We start from the raw sequence: 21,127 nt of genomic DNA on the forward strand, positions 1-21,127 counted from the left end.
GACGACGACGACGGCGGCGGCGGAGGCGGCGGCGATGACGACGGCAGCGGTAGTAAAAAACCGTTAGCTGGCCACTGGCTTTGCAGCGGCGACTGTCAAAAATTTTGGCAATAATAATTGGCTGCCGTTTTGTTGTTGTAGTTGTTGTTGTTGCTGTTGCTGTTGTTAATGTGAATGGCAAATTAGCTATAAACTGGCCACTGGCAAGCGGCAAGCGGCAAGTGGCAAGTAACAACCTGCAACTGGCGGCTTTGAGGCGGCTGACCAAAGCAAAGCCAAGAAGTGGCGGCTGCTTCTGCTGCTGCTGCCTGCCTCGCTGGCTGGCTGAACTGACGCTGTCGCTGAACTGGCAACTTGCGCTGTCGCTGTTGCTGCCGCTGTTGCTATTGCTGTTGCTGCTTTTTCCGTTGCCGTTGCCGTTGCCGTTGGCCGTGGCGTTGGCCGTGACTGGAGCCGAAGCAGAGAATGTCCTTTATGGATTTAACGAGCAAGAAACGGCACACAACGAGACAACGCAGCAGCACCATCAGGCAGCAGCAGCACCAGCAGCAGCAGCAGAAGCAGCAACGGCAGCAGCGACAGCAGCAGCGAATCGAAGTGTCGCTATCATTGTTTGGGGGCAGCAGCATTTTCGCTTCGTGTTCGTTTCGTTCTGCATTGCAAAAGCTTAAGCGACCAACAACACCAATAACAACAACAACAACGACAGCAACATTAGCTGCGCAGCGGCGCAAGAGAGAAAGAGCGAGAGAGCCACTCAAAAGTGCGTGCAACATTTTCGAAACTCAACTTGGCCCAACTAACAGCAGGGGAACTTGGCGTATAAGACTGTTGTCACACTGTTATGTTAGGTGCCTAACATTTATTGTCGCTGTTAAGCTGGCGCAGCACTAGCTGTACTGCTCTAACACACGCACTGCGGCCATTTATGATAAGTCTCAAGTTTACGGGCAAGTATATGTGTAATGCGCGCGTGTGTGTGTGTGTGTCATAAATCAAAAACAGACTCGCGAAGAGCGCGAATGTGAATGTATTTGTAGTGGCTCTCACAGTTGCTCTCCCTCTCTCTCTCTCTCTCTCTCTCTCTCGCATAGTCTTTCGCATAGTCTCCGTTTTGTCGGCTGACGAGCGCTCTCTGAAAGGGCCGACAGCGCACAAATCGATACCGCAAGAAGCAGAAAACGAGAAACTGTCCGACAGAAGGCAACGTCATCTTCGGTCAGAGCGCAGCAAACGATTTTTATTTGCGCAGCGTCATTGTCGTCGGCGTTGTCGTCGTCGCCGTCGTCGTCGTTGGGCCGTCGACAAATAAATAAAACGCAATGCAAAAGCAAATTATGACAACTTTAGGCGGAGCATAGCGACAGCAACAACAACAAACGGCAGCAAGAAACGTTGGCAGCGCTGTTCGCATTTTTATCTTACTTTATGCTCCTCGTTGGCTGCGCTCAATCATATTTATCCTTCAATGTGTGTGTGTGTGTGTATGTGTGTGTTATACTATGTATGAGTGTTTGAGAGTGTGAGAGCATGTAAGTTTCTTTATTTATCCATATTTCCTTTATGTACGACGTGTCGTGTTGTTGCCTTCGCCTCTTGCCTTTTCTTTGCTCTTTGGTCCTTTTGCAGCATTGCGATTCAAAATGCCGTCGGAATAACTTCATTTGCACAGATTTTTCATGTGAATATTTTCACAGTAAATTTCAATCGTCAGTTAAATTAATTCGGAAATAAAAACTTAAATAAATATTAGATAATTAAAAGTTTTTATATCTCTAATATCTTTAATAAGTTACATAGATTTAAAAAACTTATGAGAAATTGATAGAACTCATCATTTTAAGAAAATGAAAACTTTAAAATGAATTAACGATTATACATCAATTCGAAGTATATTCTCAGTACTTAAGACAATCATATTCATTCAAATTATTTTCTGAAATGTAAATCAAGATGACTATTTGCTTTTAAGACGTTGCATAACTTAAATTTGAATTATGAAAGTTAAAGTTTTTCTTAAATAGAATTGCGTACTTTAAAAGTAGTCCTAAATTTGCGTGATTTTCACTGCCTTAAAAAAATAAAAGAATTATTCTGTATTAAGGTTTTATCAAATATATAAATAAATATATATATATATATATATATATATATATATATATATATATATAAAACAATCCACTTTTTCAACATAAATTAAAGCTCTGCTATTTTTAATTATTCAAAAGACAAATTTTATTTATTTCAATTGTAACTTATAGTTGACTCTTCGGTCTGCATTGACTTTTGGTAACAAAAGTATTGAATTTATGTAATAATAAAATGTAATAGTATATTTTAAAGGTTACAAATTTTTCTGAAATTTGAATAGATTTTAAAAGTTTCTGAATTTTGAATTTATTATTTTACTTCAAAATAAAATTAAAAAAAAATGTTTTTACCATAATTTAAACTTTAATAAAAGTGCTGCTCTTCCTAATTATTTATTTATTTTATTTGTAACTTAGTTAAATTCTTGGGTGTACAAAAAGCAAAAGAGGAAGGAAATACATAAGAAACACACATTAGATTTGTATAATTTGCATTTAATTTATCCGAAACTTGAATATATTGCACATAAATTGTAATTCGTATTAAAGCATCTTCAATCCAATGATCGATCATTCAATTGCAAGACGGGGCGAGATTGCCGAATAGCTGTTAATAGCCATACCGATGGAGTTTGTGGCATGAATTATGCATGCCACCGGCAGCAGGCAACCGTTAAGTGGCAACTGGCATGGCCACCAATTGTATTTCATTTGCAGATACATGCGTATGTATCCTCTTGCTACATATGTTTATGTATCTGCATCTGCATCTGCATTTGTATCTGTATCTGTATCTCGAAGTGCGAGTGCGAGTGCAACCCTTTTGCAGTCGCTGCCCATATAATCTGAAAGAACTCGTGTGGAACATCTGCCCGCTGCGTGTGCTTATGAATTACTAAAAAGCCTAATAGAATAACAACAACGAATAGCAACAAATTCAAAATGGATTCATGGATGAATAAAAAATGAAATGAAATGATAACAAACACCAACAAAGAGGACAACAACAACAACAAGAGCGGTGGCAATAACAACCCCGTAACTGAGCCGCGACCCTTCATAAGCATCAAATAATACCAAACTCTCTCCTCTCGCCTCTCGCCTCTAGCCTCTTCCTCGCACTCATTTCTCCATCCGTGTCAAATTAGCCGCGTCTTCAACATGGTTGCACTGTAGATTTTCAGAGTCGAGTGCCTTTTCCCTATCAGAAAGAGAGAGAGAGAAAGGTGCAGCATCTCTCTTCCAGCAGAGACACAAAGTCTATGGCCACCAAAAGTTTCCCAGACATAATGTCGTTTATCATCGAGAACCGCTTCCAATTCCTCCATCGCCATATTCTCAACGTGGGTCGAGTGACAGCAAGTGGAATTTGTATGCAAATCGAAACCCGTTTTTAAAAATTTGATGACGCCGATTTGTCTCTACATTCATAAAAAAAGCATATAGAAAAACGATCAGACCAAAAAAAAATAAATAAATAAACGAAAAGAAAAACCTAGGCAACATTTCTCAGGTCATCGGGAAATCAAAGTCAAAGCGAAGCCGACCAGAACACGATCAACAAAGCATAATTAAAGTCGGAATAAATTATTATATACATTTTAAGGTAAATGCGACAAATGTTCAGTCCCTAACCCATTCCCCATTCCCCAAATCCCAAAAAAAATACGAAGCCATCCAATGAGGAACAACGTTTATAATCATCTTGCAGAACGTGAGTTGGTTCAACATACTGCAAGATGTCGGTGGGATCATACGGACTGGACAATAAAGAAGCCGAGCAATACTCGAAAAGGAAGTCGATGGATTCAAAGGAATATCAACCCTCATAAAAGTAATGGCAGAAGAATAATTATTCATAGTTTCGCATCTTGAAACTTTTTATTGGACAAAAACAATTGTCGAATGTTTTCTCTCTCTCTCTTACTTAGTTTTCTTTTTAAACGTTTCCCTGGCTGCTTTCTGATTCAACTCTCCTCTTTGAGTCACGCATTTGGATCCTAAATGGAAATCTCGTCTGTACTCGTTGACTCATTAGACATAGGTTTAATTTTAATTTGATTTTTTTGTGCCCGATTCACATAAAATGTATTTATTTAAATGACAAAGATCGTTAAGAGTACCTCCCACATACATTCAAGTCAAACGATAAACTTCACATCAACTACGAGCATCATAAAAATCGAAATACACGTCGCTCGTCTCGAGGGCTTCGGTTATATTAAGTATCACGTTTGTTTCCACTAAATAAATGTATAATACCAAATAGAATAGAAAACAAATAAATAAAAAAGACCGAAAGTGCACACTCGACTCGTTAAAAGTACGTACCTCAGACTCGCTCAGAGCATTGTTAAGATTCTTTGATTTTCCCATGTGTTGACCGACGATCCCAAAGAGTACTCGGCTCCCATTATTCAAATGGGTTCTTAATTTGACTGACCAGTGATTTATTCCAACATTATCAAATACTTCGTAGACTTTGCGCCTATCGAATCAGATTCATAAAAGACCTGCTTAACTTTTGAGCTTAAGAAGAGTCTTTTTAATAGATTTATTGTTTCTACTTCCCTACTAAAACTATCCCAAAATCACATTTTTATAAATTCCATAATATTTTGGAAGAATAACATTATAATAAAATGTACGACATGAAATCGGTTGATCAGCTCTAAATCATAACATTACTACATGGCATATAATATCATATTTCAGATTAAAAATATTGTGCGATCTTCAAAAACAAAATGAAATAAAAACAAACATTGTTTTTTGTTGAACATTTGAGATAAGTGCTTACTTTTTAATGTAAGAGTTAGCTGTGCACTTATCGACATTTAATCACATTTAGTTCCTAAACTTGAATTTTTCATAATTTCTAATGAGTGAAGTTTGTCTCCGCCTTGAACTGAAGCTTCTTTAAAGTATGCATAGATCTGCAGTTGCCACAATAGCTAGTAAATTAAGAGTTCGGTGTAAATCACATCTGTTTTGGTTCGTTAATGAATCATTTCTGAATGATGAGCTAACATATGGTCGGCACGAGTCGAAACTGCGAGGTCTTAGGGGTGGAGGAGGTAGGGTTGAAGGGAAGAGGATTTATGATGATATTGTTTATGAATTCGAATTACAAAATGTAACGCCACATAAATATGGAGGCAAGTATTTGCTGAGCTGCAATAAAAAAGCAATAACTACGCCCAATGTTGCAAGTTGAAAGTTGAAAGTTCAACAGTGAATGGGACACAGTTTGGATGGTGGAAAATCAATGAAAATGCCTTTAAATTGAGAGCAGACGCAGCTTTAAATGTGCCACATATAACAAGGGGCAAGAAAGAGGAGCCTAGACTAGAGGCAGGGTTCAATGTGGCACAAGCAGAAGCAATGGCAGCAAGGACACCCATCTCACAAGTGTATCCCTCGGATACATTTGCACAACAACAAAACTATGTGTGTGTATGTATGTATATACAACTGTTGCTTATTTACCTAAGCGCCAGGCAGCAAATTTGAGCCAACATCGTTGTGTTGTCAGTGTAACTCCAGCGTTGTTTTCTCTCTTCCCCTTTTTCCGCTTCTGTTGTCGTCCACTTTTGCATCCTTTGACGCCACTCTTTGCACTACAAATTTCTTAGTTTTTCTTCGTTTTCCCTTGCTTCATGCCAATTGCTCAAATGCTTTTGCATCGTTTAAGTGTGTAAATGTTTTCTCGCTTCGAGTTCTAAAAAACAAAAATTTCTTTAGCTTCCTTTTTATTTGGCAGCCACTTGAATTTGCTTATTTGTGTATCTGTATTTGTATCTGTATCTGTATCTGCATGTCTGTGTGTCTCCATCTGTGTTTGTATTTGTATTTGTATCTGTATCTGTATCTCAGTCTGCCTCTGTGCGCGTCTGAAGGCTGTTGACATTGGTTTCGAGTTTACAAAGAAATCGATTAAACAGCAAATCGAGTAAATGACCCAGAGTGACAGCTTCAGCGCCAGCACAAGGTCATCTTTTAAATTTTTGTTAGAAAATTTAATTTATTTTCATGCATCCAAGCAAATAAACAATTGGTTTAAAAGAAATACAATACATAGTTTGCTATAATAAATAAACAAAATGCATTTATTATCAAATACAATATTGATTAGTTTTTATACTGGGATCAAGATGCGATCAATCCTCATGCCTTTAAATGAATTTATAATAATAAAACTTTCTTAAATGTATAAAGAAACAGTTTTGGTTTCGACTAGTTTTCCATTTATTATGGAAGCAAGTGAAATAACTTAAATTTAAACCATTTTTTTCTTACAAAATTGCTAGAGCTGGCATTAAGGAAGCTTTGTATCCATGACAGAAGGATTTCAATATGAGACATGCCTCTATTAACTACAGTATTAGAGATTCCTGAAAATTCGGTTACGTTTAGATACAAATTGGAGAAGTTATTAAATAAATATTTTTGTATGAACAAAATACGGGTCTTAATTGCTTTGGCTGACAATGTAGTATATTTTGTGCTGTATGCTGTATACTATATTAATATACCAAGTAAAGCCTCTGGTATATTTTAGTATTTTTGCGGTATCAGGTAGCAGGTATCTCACGGTCGCGCACACTCGACTGTAGTTTCCTTATTCATTATACAATATTTTCATATGCTTAACATTAGTTAATCGTCGATTGTGACTTTAAATGGCAAGCAGATGAAAATGAAATGCCAATTGTTGCATTTAAATGCCGAGAAGGGAAGAAATAGCTTGGAGGCCAATGCCGCATCCGGCAGCTATGCAGACTGTGTCGTCTGGGCTCGAGGACACAAGGATTGGTGTTGGTGGGTGGACGACAAAATCGATAGTATCCCAAATAGACATGTCTGCTGGCGCTTCTTTATGTTCAGCGGGTTCCCGCAACATCAACAAGATGTATTAGCTGCCTTCATTATGAGGCAGTAACTTTTCCCACTCCCTCCCCCGGCCCCTCTCTCTCATTTTCCACCTCTCCGCACAGCAGGCGAAAGTGTTGTCCGTTGTTTTGCCACATCAATATACATATATATCTATGTATGTATGTGTGTGTGTATTTTGTCTCTGTTTTTTGGTGACAATTTCCGCTTGCTCTAAACGAGCTTCGTCCTTGCCAACTGTGGCTGCTCTCCTCCTTACCCCTAGCTCCTTTCCTTGTCTCTTGTCAGCCAAAAAAGCCAAACTAACTTTGTGCTCCCTCAGTCAGAGTCTCCCCTCTACCCCCGCCCGACCCTGTCTGCCTTTTTTGCCGTCACCACCGTCGCCATCGTCTCGCAGTTTCACTTGTTGTATGTGGGCGACGCTTTCCTCGTTTTCCCACTCGAATTTCCATTGCGTTTGTAGGCGAATCGCAGTCGTTGTCTTATATACCAAATGTCTCTGGTTTCCCTCGCTCTCTCTCTCTCTCTCTATGTGTGTGTGCGTATGTAAGCCAAAGGCTTAAATATTCTAGAAGCAACAACTGAACTTTAAATGTACAAAGCAAAATGAACAAAAACAAAACTGCGGGCAGTTTTCCCCTTTTTCCATTAAAGTTTTATTTTTATGTTAATCAGGTCACTGGCACGCCTCCATCGTCGCATATGTGGCGCCCTCTATGGTGTCGAATTGGCATACAGTAATTGCCAGATGTCGAGCAAGGTCTCTAGACTTCAGACTCCAGACTACATCATTTTTTGTATTTCGCTGCAGTTGCACTAAAGAGTTAAAAAACATGAAAAACAGGAAACCAAACAGCAGAGAGACAGATAAATAATAAAGAGCGAGAGGGAGAGGGAGAGCGGCAACATAAGATAGATTCTCTCATTGATCGAGTTCTCTCGAGCGAACTATTTGTTTAGGTGATGTGACATAAACACAAATACACTCATGAACACACACACTTTCAGCGATCCCATTGTCGTGTCTCTGTCATGGCGAATATCCCTTTATAATTCTAATGCGAATCTCATATCCTTCATTGTGATTGAATCCTTATTGTTATTGCTGGGTTTTTTTTATACCCGCTATAGATAAAAGGTAGAAGGTAATTATAACTGTGTGCCAACAGGAAAAGTAAAGAATATATGAGTATATTCTTGAACTCCGTCAACAGCAAAGTCCTCATGAACATCAAAATTTCAGAGACTATAAAAATTGAAGCTAAAATTTCTCTTCGTTTACATTTGTAGTTGTCGCAAGCTGATTTTGTCAGGCCCACCTCCGCTCACGTAAATCGAAATAAAACAAATAGTACACCGAATAATAATTACAATTTTTATTTATTAAATAAATATAGGACAAGACTAAGACTATTTTCATTCTATTTTACAAATATAATATAAAAGCATTTTGCTTTTCCAAAAAATTCCATTTAGTATACTTAAGTATTTTTTCGGTATATTAATTTAATAAATTACTCTCGCATTTCTTAACAATATTCCAACATTATTACATATTCTAATTCTATTAATTTTTAAGTTTGCTTAAATCTTTTCTTTACCTCAATTGATACTACAAATTTCGTTATACAATATACTGCATTTAGTATGTTTTTAGTATTTTTGGTATATTAGTTAGGTATACTTAAACGATAATAACACTTTTGCGTTTCTTAACTACGTATATAACTATATCTTTTCATATTTGTATTTATTTTTAATTTGAATTTAAGTTTGCTTAAATATTTTCTTCACTCTTATTGATAATAAAAGCTTTTCCTACCCCCAATAAAGTCGCACAGTCAAAATCAACTTACTCGGGGGTAATAATTATGTATTTATGCAAATTTCCGGGCGACATGTCGAATTCGAAAGCTGCAAAGCGTCGTCGTCCATATTGTCGCATCATTTACCATTTACGAAATTGTTTAATTCAATTAAATAATTATATGCATATGTTTTCCAACGTGCATGACACTCCTCACACACACACACACACACATACACACGCGCACTTTGATGGGGTACATTAAAAAAGCGGCAGCACCCGCACCCTGCAACCTGCACCCTGCAACAGGCGCACAGTGGCAAATTACGAGTAACAATAAAGTTCGTCAACTTGGAATGAAGCGGGGGTGGCTTTCGAGGGGTCTCAAGGGTGCCAATGAGGTATGTGTGTGTGTGTGTGTGTGTAACAAAAGTCTTAAGCCAGTCGAAGGAGTGTGTCCTCAGCTAATTCCTAAGCACAGCCAGTCTATATCTATGAGTGTGTGCATGTGTGTGTGTGTGTGTGTGTATGTGTGTGTGGGAGTTTAAGGCGAAACACGAAATTCATTTGCGTAATGCGTGAGCTCAGCGGCGTTGACGTTGGTGTTGGAAAAGGAGATGGGGCGAAGAAGAAGCGGGGGAGCGGGGGTAAGATGCGGGACTGTAAATTTGACAAGCTCATATGTAACTTTATGCACGGATTTTCTCAGTATTTTTATTGAGCAATTTTTAAAGCCATAACCGAAATTCGATTCCAAATGCAAATCCTTTTATGGCGCGGCACCTTAAGAGAGATTTGCCTCAGTCGTATTTATGACTCCCGCGAGGGGTGGGGAGAGGAGGTATAAATGAAAGGAAATGTGAAATAGTTGATGTGCCGATTCACACACCATTAGCTTCAGTCACCTCCCTCCCTTTTCTCTCCTCCCTCATTTAAATGCAGTGCGACGAAAGCCAAGTGAATAATGTTTGTGTGTTTTGCTTTTTTTCTTACACATTTTTATTTCATTTTCATATAATTTAGATTTTGATTGAAATTAAAGTTAGACTCACGTTTCGAATGCGTAATGAACAATTTTTCAATTTCCCGACGGTTCTTGAAATATTTTTGATACCTTTTTAATGTACTCATTAAACACAGCAGCGACGCTACCTGAATATCTAGATGAGTGTACTCGTTAATCGCTGTGAAGTAGCATTCCGAAACTTCGGTAATTCGTTCTCCGCTTTCCGTGAAGTCATCTGACAATTTTTAGTAGAACTTAGTTCTAATAGCTTAAGTTTTGTATTTAATTTGTATTTATATATAATATAAAATTAAACTGTTATTGATATTAAGAATAACAAGTAAGAAGAGACATCTTCGCTACCCACTTTCACTAAAAGGAAAACAAAGCAGTATTTTTTAAATACCAAATTAATATACTAAACAATACTAAAAATACCAAAACTATATCTGGTATATCGATGTGCCATTACATTTAAAATATAATATACCGGGTTGCCAACAAAAAAACAACTAAGCCCCAACTTCAGCAACCGTTTTTTGCCACATATATCTTATAGTCTCTGAGATTTACGTTTTCATAAGGGTGGACAGACAGACGGACACGGCATCGTTGATTCTGATCAAGAATATATATACTTTATGGGGTCGGATTTGGAACCTTCTTCCAGTTAAGTACATTTGCACATATTAGGCTCAAAGTTATAAAAATAATTGCATTAAATAATGTTGTGTTGAAGCTGTCACAAATATAATTATAATTATTCAATAAATTTTGTCATTATGTAGTAATAAAAAAAACTTGTTATTATTATTTTTATTTTATTTACAACCTGACGTTACTCTTCCGAAATAAACGTTCACTACAGTTAACTGCTCTTTTCTCAATATTTTCACTTTGGCAAAATATTACATTTATTTTTGTTTTTCATCTTAGTTCAAAAAGGTTCCATAATAATTTAGACAATAATACTTGCAATATTAATATATGTATACCAGGAATATAAAACTTTTGAAATGCTAAGTTTTACAAATATTTAAATTAAAATTAGTTTAATTTTGTGAGCTTTTTCTGTTATCTATAGTATATAGCTCTGATTTAATTGTGAAATATTTCTACTAAATTTACCATATTTATTTTACTTACAATTAACTTAATTCCCTGTGTTTCGTAAGAAATTAAAATTTATACCGAGTTGAAAGATATTCATTATAAATGCATTAGAAATTTGATCTCCGCAGTTGAGATTGATCATTCCCGGAACAACTCCCCCAAACCACAATTGAATGACATATTCACGAATTTATCCCAAGCTGCGCTCTTGATTCCTAACAATTTATTGCTGATGCACAAGGACCAATTGTAATCGATAGCATTTCATTTAGTACAACGCTTCTGGGCGATGAGGAAAACAAATTTCCCGTACAGCAGACATAAATTAAAGACCGATAATATCATATTTCCATGAGGCGCCAACAGAAACCACATTGCACAAATAATTATTGTAAATTGCATGGGATTATGCCGATCTCTATGTAATGCAAATTGTCAAATTGTCCAAGATACAGATAAGTATAAAAACAAACAGACAAAAGATGCGACAAAATGAAGAGCATTTGGTTGGAAAAATGAAGAGAAATTTCATTTTTGGGGCGAACAATGAAATAATTGATATGTAAACTAATATTCTCTCATCCGAGCGAATGACAAATCTCTTTGGTGTGCGTGTCGCCATTGTTGATTCTGATAGCATTGTGAGACGATGGCTCACATGCTGTGCCCCTAATATAATAATCATAATAAATCCTTAATAATTTCTTCAGTCTTCAAAAGAAAGCGACGACAACAGAAAGACGGACATACTATATTGTAGGTATTTAATGGAGGGATCGCAATTGTCAACTGGGATTGGAATCGGGCTTAATGAACTCGAGCCCAACAAAACGGCGGTTGACAAATTTCTTGCCAGCGATCCTTGCTGATCCTCAGCACACACACACACTGATACACACACGGACACACAAAATTTCATTAGGTTGCACAAACAACTCATCCGTCAGGTATTTTGCTCGCTTTGTTTAAGATATTGCGGTTGATTGCACACGATTTGAGCCCAAGCCCGATGCGATCCCAATCCGTAGCCTGGAGCGGGGCTCAAGGAATCCCAGGCACTCTTAGCTAACTTTTCCACGAGTGCTCTCCAGGGGCAACAGTAGCTCTTTGTCTGGCATTGTCAACTGCATTATGCGGCGCAGCAAAGAGGAAAATTTGTCAACACATTCGCCTTCGGGTGGCTCGAAATCAATTTCGGGATCTTCTTAGATCTCCGATCCACATATGCGCCATATGCGATGCCAATTCTATAGATCTCGGCTGTGTGTACGTTTGGGTTTCTGGTTGTTGAACGTTGAACGTTGGGTTCGACCACTTTTTATTGATATTTAATTTATGTTCTATTTATTTCCGAGTTTTTCGCTCTGTTCGCTGTGTTCGTTGTTGACGACGACACAAATTACATATTGACACGCTGATGGTTTTTTTTAATATGCACACACACAGACACACACACGCATGCAAAGAGACACACACAGTCACTTCACCTACTCTGATGGAGGGGAGGTCGTCCATCTGGTGGGCTTGAAACAATAAAAATGAAATTCATTAAATGAATTTATACATTTAATTTATTGGCCTGACTCTTTATCAAAATTTGATAAAGCAGACTGCGCGAGCATGGCAGAATACTACACACACTCAGTGTATTGACTATGAGTATCGAGTATGGCTCTGGCTTCGACTTCGGCTTGGGCTTCATTGCACACAGTCAACGTCGACAGCGACTGCGACGTCAACTGCGGCGCTCCCCTCTTCACAGACATTAACAGATGCGGTTATGTTGGTTAACAAACATTTTATTGGCAGTTCAATTTCGATTTTTAATTAAAGCGTGAAATATCTCTGATGTAATTTAGCCCGAGACCATTAAACGGCTCTTCAAAATAACATAGACATAGACATAGACGCCGCTCTAGAGAAGAAACTCAATGTGTTATACTAAAGTAATATTCCTCTAAGAATCCTAAGTTCTATGTCTAATAAGGGTGATACTAACATTATTAACAATCTGGTGTATTTTTAATTAAAATAAATGTTTCAGTATTTTTCAGTAAATTTATTCGGTATATTTTAAGAATAATGCCACATTTTGCATTTATAAAAATTGGGTAGCAATGGATGATATATTTTAAGTGAAATAATATATAGATATTTAATTTTTTAGTATATACTGAATAATACTAATAATATTGGAAATTAGTAGCGAGTATCTCACAGTCGGGCAAATTTTAAAACAAACAAATGAATTTAAAAACGTAATTTGGTTCAGATTATTGACATATTCTGAGATCTGTTTTTTAATAATATGTAATGAAAAGTGGAGCACATTATATTTAGATTGTTGAATAAACTGACATATCTGCTGATAAATATGTACATTTAATAATTTCCATTTGAAGCAGAAGAAGTACTTCTAAAGTACTAGTAAAAAATATAATTATAAATTAAAAAGTTCGTCCAAAATTATAAAACAATAAAACTAAAGCGATTATCAAATTTATAATAAAAATCGTAATTTTCGTTAATTAGTTACTTTACTAAATATGCAAAAGGTGTCACTTATATAAACAGAATAGATAGCTTGACATTTTACATAATTATTGATTAGTTTTCTGGATTCTTTTGAAGTGCTGCAGACCCGCTTTTGTGTGTGGCTTGCTTATGAGATGAAATCCAATTAAGGCGCCAAGTGCATTCATTTGATATTCCCATCTAACTATGTTATAAAGTGAACAACAACGACAACTAGTGGCACAAGAATAACAACAATTACAATAACAAGCATAACATCGAGATAGCAACCGCAACAATATCGATAACAACGAAAACGAATGCAAATTAAACGGCTCGGGGCATGCATCTTTGGGGCTTCTCATACATGTGGCTCCTACATGAGGCAAGGGGCGAGGAGGGTGCTCCATATAAATGCATATATATATGTACAATACATATACATATGTATTTAGTATCGCATGTATAACTATTTTTCTATGCCTTGAATTAAATTCGATGTAAAAAGGAAAAAGCGAATTAAAAAATACAATGGGAAATGGGCGAAAAGCAGAAAAACAAAAGCATCGATACAAATGCGATTAAATTACAAGCCTTAACAGTATTTATTGTTTTTGCGACTGCAGAGAAAGAGAGAGAACGGAAGATTGGGCTGGTGATGAGCGAGTGGGAAAGAGAGAGAGAGAAAGAGAGAGAATGATGGGAGGTGATACATGCAAATTTTTACAAAGTCTGCAAAAAGCTTAAATAGGAAAATTAAAAATCGATAACATTAAATTGAGCTATCGCTGTGGATGTACACACAGTGCAATTTTTATTTTCTACTATTTACTTATTCGTCTTCTTCTTCGTTGAGTAAATAATACCAAAAAGGAAAACAAAAAGTAAGAACTTAAGCGTATTAAATTGGATTTGCCGTCAAAGCTGCAACCAAACATGCGACAAATGCGATAAGCATTAGTATACTACGTATGTATGTGTGTGTGTGTATATATTACATCTAATATTACACATAGTATGTAAGCTGTATACGCATACATATGCATGAGCTGAATTTTCGATTTATTGCACATTTCAATTCGATATACGAAATTATGCAAAAATGCCAAATGAATTTACCAGCATTTGCCGCCGCTCCCCTCTCATCCTCACTGCCCTACTCCCCACCCTCTCCCCAACAAGAGTTTTGTGCTATAGGGTCACCCCCTACTGAGGGTTTGTTGTCATCAATTTGGCTGTTGACATTAGCCAAGATGGAACAAATGGAAATGCATTAAATATTGATTTACGATCCTATTTACGATCATAAATTTGTAGCTATTTAGCGGTTGACACACTCTCTCGAACATATTGTAAAAACCAAAAAATCAACAAATTGTCAACACAAACAAAACATAGAACGCTCCTCAATGACAACACGAACAAGGCAACAAAAAACTGAAATATTACACTCGAATATTAAAAAAGAAGCAGAAATTAAACGAAACGAGCCGAAGCGAAACGGAAGCAACCCAAGAACCAAAAAAAACAGAAAACAAGAAAAGACCTGAGACAAAAAAGAATGAAAATAAAACATAAAAATAGAATTGACGATGCGTTGACAGTTGAAGGTACTTTAGCATGGGCATCTGTTGAGGGAGCGCTGACTCGCCCGCAGGATACGTGTCCCATATACAAGATATATTAATGTTTGTACAACAACAATGGCATTCCAATAAGTACTTCAGATGTGACTCATATCTGTCATAGTTACTGCGCAACCAGCAAGTAAATGGAGCTAGCCTAGGCAGATAAAGAAACCCAAACGATAATTCTACCTAGGGGTCTAATATTTTATATCAAGGCTGCGAATCAGAATGTTATTCCATATTTTCTTTTAATTTTATGTCAAAAATAATGGACAATAACCATAATATATAGTATAGTAAATGAATTCAAACAGATAACAATTCATTATTCATGATAATAGTGGAGTGATCATAATGATATTCATTTAAATATTATGATACAAACACAACATCATATTTGATAAACAAGTGATTGATAATAATCATAATATCTAGTTTCTTTGATATATATATATATAGATGTATATTTGATTATATCTTCATTCCACAAATGTTACGCACATTATTGATTTATTTTCAGTTTTATTCAGAGATGTTGGCTGCATTTATACACACACATCATCTATAAAGTTCTGGTCAAATGTCAATCGCTAACTTGGAGGGTTCATATTGTAAAATTGTAAAGCGAAACAAACAAAAGAATTTTGTTGAATCAAAAGCAATAAATTTAATGACATTTATTGGTTTTTGCTGCTTGTCATGAGACAACAACGACAACAACAACCAGCTGAATGAAGCCTTGCGTCATTTAGAGCCAGTTTTATGATAGTTGACTCCTTCGACACAACTGGGGATGATCATCCAATGTCGCAGTGTCCCAAGCTCTGTTCGGATTTCAGTCTCCGTCTCTGTATATCGTGCGGGTGTCATTTTCGGGCTCAGTGGCACAATTTGAAGAGGCACTTGAACAGGCTTCCGTTGGGTCTGGCCTCGTCATTAGCAGTCCAAAGGAGAATAGTGGCATGCGGCATGTGGCAAGCGACGCGTGCTGTCGTGCAGCCAACCACCCCACGCTCGTTTTGGGCCATAGAAGTGCAGCCAGAGCCACAGCCAGAGACACAGTCACAGCCAAATAGTTCTGTTTGACAGTTGCAGGGAAAACTCTCGCATAATAACAATAACAATAAACCGGACATCTGAACAATGCTGGACAATGGCGGGCGGTGTCTAGGTGGAGAGACCTTGGACCGCTGGACCTCTGAACCCCTGCCCTGGACAAAGGTCAGCAGTTTAAATTGTGTCATGTTCGCATTGCTGACATCTCTTTCCTGCCCTCACCACCAATCTGCCTTCTGAGTCCTGCGACGCATTCAAAAATTGAAATATTACACATTTTATTTGAAAAACAACAGCAATAACTATGAAATGCACACAATAACCATTGGCAATTGTTGCCACACTGACAGATCCACACCCAAACTAAAGGCTACGGAACAGAACATTAGTTGCCTCCCATTGGGAGCCAGGCAAATGCCAATTTCAATGCGAAGATATTGTCACCCAGTGATTGCTAATGTGCCATCTATGAGTGGGTTCAGTCACTTCCGATGTCAAAAACTGCCCTCTAATGACATTACTTCTGCTCTCGCAGCGATTTTCCCATTTTTCAGTTTCCCATTTCCCATCTTTCATCGCAAACTGCAAACGAATGTGAAATGAGAATTCAATTTTTCAATTATTCCCTTGTGAGACTTTTATTTCATAGATAATAAATAAGCATTAAAGCTATTTTCGAAACCAACTAATGAAACCTTTGGGAATCTTACTTGCTAAAATAATGCATTATTATAAATATGTAATTAAGAAAGCTTCTTTAAGATTGTTTCACTGTAACGTAAATTGTCGACTTTGTAAAGTTAACTTCCTACTAACTTCTTGTAACATTAATTTGATTCGTACAATCGGATGACAGAAACGACTTAATTCGGTAACTCTAGAGCAGCACTTATCACTATCTGAGATGATATTCTTGTTGTATAGAAAAAATGATTGACAGCCATCCTTTTCATTAATTTCATAATGCCATTAAATTATAATAAGCTTATGTTAAATACAACATTTGTAATTTTTAGTTAAGTTAAGTTTGTGTAACAGGTAGAATAATGTATAACCGACCCCAAAAAGGATATATATTCTTGATCAGAGTTAACAGTCCGTCCGTATGATCTCAGAGGCTAAAAGAGATAGACTTATTATTATTTTTTTCAACAACAATTGTTATTTTTTGCACGCACATCAAGTTTGTTTCAAATTTGTGCCGCGCCTACTTCCGCCTCCACAGATCGAAAAAAAATCGAATAGCAAGCACAATTTTGAAGCTAGTGGGATTGTTGCTAAAAATTTGGTTGCGATCGGATTAAAATTATATTATATAAGTTGTTTAAGAAATACATTTGTATGGCAAAATCACCTATTGAATTCGAGCCTTATATGACAATCTGGTATATTTCATAGTCTATGGTATATTTTGAATGTAGTACAGAAATATAAGAGTACTTAAAAAGACCTTTCCCAACTCCTTCAATTGCTCCAGTGCTAGTTCCAAAATTCTCTAATTGATCAATATAGATTTACACTTGCTTTATTGTAATAACTTGTATAATTAAAGATAAAATCATTTAAGCAGTTCCTCCTACTCAAATAGGGAATAAACCATTAATTAAGCCGATTAAATTGAACAGCATTTCATATTTTAGCCAATTAGGAAAACGAGCATAGCAGATCATTGAAGCAGCCAACGGGCGGCACTAATTGGCAGGCATTTAACACTTTCCCCTCCTCGATTGTCGAGTGGAAATTGGAGGCACTTTGCTTAATCATTGGCAGCTATATGATGCCAGCTGCGCTACTGCGACTGCGACTGTGACTGCGACTGGAAGTGGAAGTGGGACTCGGCCATGGAGATCATCATCATCAACATGAGCAGCGATCAACGAAAGGTGGAGGGAAAGGGGCAAGGCAAGAGCCAAGGAGTAGGAGGAGGAGGAGAGGGGCAATGCTGTTCCCCCACGCGGCAGCCAATGCCTGATGATTAATTGCTCTGGAAATGTTTTGTTTTCATAAACAATTTTTTAATAGGCTCGCTCAGTTGTGTGTGCTATAACCGGGGGTTGAGGGTCGGGGTTCACAACGGTGTGCGTGTGTGTGAGAGTGTGTGTGGGTGGGGTCAAAGAGTTAAATCGTTTCGAGTGTATCTATGCGCTTGTTTGGCTTAATGTGAATGACTCCGTTGACTCCTCGGCAGTTGTAGATGTAGATGTTGATGTTGCTGTTGCTGTTGCTGTGAAAGATGCTTTCATGTTTGGAATTTAAAAAAGAGTTGATAAATCAAAATGTTTTGGAATAACATTAGACCGCCCCCAAGACCAATTCAAGGCCCTGACAAATGTGCATTGCTTGAGGGCAAAAGGAAGGTGTTAATTGCCAGCAATCGACTGCAGAGAGCCAAAACTAACTCTACACACTTTTGATAATCATATTTCCTAGACACAAAGATAGACAAAGAGAGAGAGAGAGAGAGATCGAATGAGAGCAAAAAAATTCTATAAATAAGAAAAAATAAAAATAACAGATCAGAGCAGGAAAAACATTTGAAGATATTCATTCAGGAGGGAGCAGAACGATGGAGGGGGAAAATTCGTTGCAGTGTCGCGTGGCGTGACAATAAAATTTATGAAATTTTCTTCTGCTCGACACATTTTCACATATTTTCAATTAGAAATAAAAAAATGCTTTCAACAGGTGACAAAACAATTTTACGGCCGAGATCCATGGAAACCGCACGAATGCCGTTTAAGTGGATTAAGTACGGCACAACTAAAACGAAAACTAAAACTGAAACTGAAACGAAAAGGAAAATGAAAATGAAAACTAAAACGTTTATATCGCATATAGGTTGTAGATACATCGTTTGATGGCTTTTAAATTGCTGTTTCTAAAAAAGCAGTCTGAGCATTCAGCTCGTAAATCTTTCGCTTTGCCGAGCTGCTCAAAATATTGTTGGCCATAAAAAACTATGCAAGTCAGGGTAATATAGCAAGGTATGTTTTCACAGCGGTTGCATGCATCACAAGGACAAATGCACACTTATCTTTTGCAGAGAAATATCAGCGTTATGAATATGAAACAATTATATATTTATGAACATCATAACGATGCGATTTATGAGGTCATCTGCTTTTGTCTCCGCTCTTCGACCTAGCGGGATATTGTCTTTGTTTTCTTTCTTCTCTCAGAGTGCGCCTTACTAACAATAATACCTTTAGCAAAGTCTCTATCCAGGGGATAAGAACCTGTTTAACAGCCAACTGCATCGGACAGCTGTCAAGTCACAGTTGATATCTGGGGTAGACACTTGAAATTCGAAATGAAATATATTTTTTTATAATTTTCCAATGAAAATATGAAGAATTTTTACATTTTTGGAATATTTTAAATAATCGTTCATAATAAGCTTGACTATATCTTCTTTCAATTGAGATATGCGATATGGAATGCTATGTGGAGTTTTGCCTAATATTCTAATAATTCTATCCTAAAAATCAAATCTGATGATATCCAAATAGTATCGAATATAGTTTGATGAATTAAAACTGACGTCTAGGCATGTTTTTGAATACCTCAAATTTTCTTGTAAATTGTATTGAAAATATTGAAAAATTCTTGCAAGATATCAAGTAAATACACTGTTAAGTTTACGGTATTTTAAAACACTTATAAAAATATTTTCAAACTTATTTAAAATTATTAAACTTGATACTTTGTTTTTAAATTAAAAATCTATATAAAATATATATAAATTTTAATTAAAAGTCAAAATAATAATGTCCATTTATATTCAAAGGCTAAAACAAATACTACTTGGATTAAATTAATCATTTAGTAGACACAGCATTGACTGTCTTTGAAGTTTCCATATGTAATACAAAGAAACAGAAACGAATTCATTCGTATTCTAACATTTCAGTAGTTTATTTTCTTGGTAGGAATTAAAATATTTTTTAAGAGCTATAAATTTGTCGATCACATTTTTGGCCTATTTGAAGAAAATCACGATGGACTATGGTAATTCAGGTGGTGCAGAATTCAACTGGAACTACAGCATGGGAGGGAATGGAGGAAGCGGCCAAGGCATGCCCATCTATCCCCAGGTGAGTTTATAGAAGTGATCTTCAAGTTGCGAAATGATCACTAAACTCCTCACGTGCAGATGGGTCAAATGGGGCAGATGGGTCAGGGACAGGGTTTCGATGGAGGACAACAGTGGCTGCACTCAAACCAGGCGAATCAGGGACAGAGCTATCAATCTGCAATGCCTCAAGGTCAGGCCTCGCCCAGTCCGTTCGATGATTACAATCAGTCAATGATGCGGTATACAAATCTCCCCAAGACAGAGAGGTAAGTGCAATCGCACATTAGACTTATTTACACTTTTGCTTTGCTTCTTAGTGGCTCCATGGGCCAGCAGCAGCAACACGGAGGTCAGGCGATGGGTATGAATGCCATGGGCAATAGCTATGGAGGCTATCCCGGCGGCATGTCTCGCAATGGTGAGTATCGGAATCTCGGGAATTACTTGCGATCTCATCTGCTCTCTGCAGGTCTTGGAAATCCTGGCGCTGGCATGGGGCAAGGTACCAACAGCGGCTACGGTGGAAACTGGCAGTAATTACTTTCCCTGCCCCTTTTTTCTTTCCGTTTTCCAGTCGATATCCTAGATATTTCCACATCATATAGTCCTAATGGAATGCACCTCTATATTGAATAAAGACTCCTTCAATGGCAACTGTGTTTTCGCAATCGTTATTCAAACGCTGCCCTGATTCTAAGTCCGGGTCGGAGGTCAGCTATTAACCTATAGTTTGCCGGGTGTTGTGACCCCTGTCAACGCGGATCATGATAATCTGGGATGGCCATAAAGGGAGGGAGGGATGGAGGGTGGGTGCAGAGGTGCATAAATTACATGCGCAATGCATTTGCATGTATAAATTATGATGATTCTATTAGTTAGCATGTCGTTTGGCAGCGCTGCCATAAATTACAGCGTTGCAACAACTGCATGAGCCACCGCCTGGGG

General features: G+C 37.2%; 1 protein-coding gene across 1 annotated transcript; it reads left to right on the forward strand.

Moving 5' to 3' along the window:
* Positions 1–20,004: 20,004 nt before the first annotated feature.
* On the forward strand, positions 20,005–20,836 carry LOC133843523 (heterogeneous nuclear ribonucleoprotein A3 homolog 2). Its single transcript, XM_062277124.1, has 4 exons — positions 20,005–20,201; positions 20,261–20,448; positions 20,500–20,600; positions 20,652–20,836. The coding sequence occupies exons 1-4, from the start codon at positions 20,106–20,108 to the stop codon at positions 20,717–20,719; spliced, it is 453 nt and encodes a 150-aa protein (XP_062133108.1). The 5' UTR covers positions 20,005–20,105; the 3' UTR covers positions 20,720–20,836.
* The last annotated feature ends 291 nt before the right edge of the window (positions 20,837–21,127 follow it).

This window comes from Drosophila sulfurigaster, chromosome 2L (genome assembly GCF_023558435.1).
Source record: "Drosophila sulfurigaster albostrigata strain 15112-1811.04 chromosome 2L, ASM2355843v2, whole genome shotgun sequence".
Taxonomy (NCBI): domain Eukaryota; kingdom Metazoa; phylum Arthropoda; class Insecta; order Diptera; family Drosophilidae; genus Drosophila; species Drosophila sulfurigaster.

Bases quoted from the DNA above. Each gene is read 5' to 3' on its own strand.
- LOC133843523 (XM_062277124.1), top strand. From the start codon at position 20,106: ATGGACTATGGTAATTCAGGTGGTGCAGAATTCAACTGGAACTACAGC. The intron at 20,202-20,260 runs GTGAGTTTATAG...CCTCACGTGCAG, and splicing joins GCATGCCCATCTATCCCCAG to ATGGGTCAAATGGGGCAGAT. The intron at 20,449-20,499 runs GTAAGTGCAATC...TTTGCTTCTTAG, and splicing joins AATCTCCCCAAGACAGAGAG to TGGCTCCATGGGCCAGCAGC.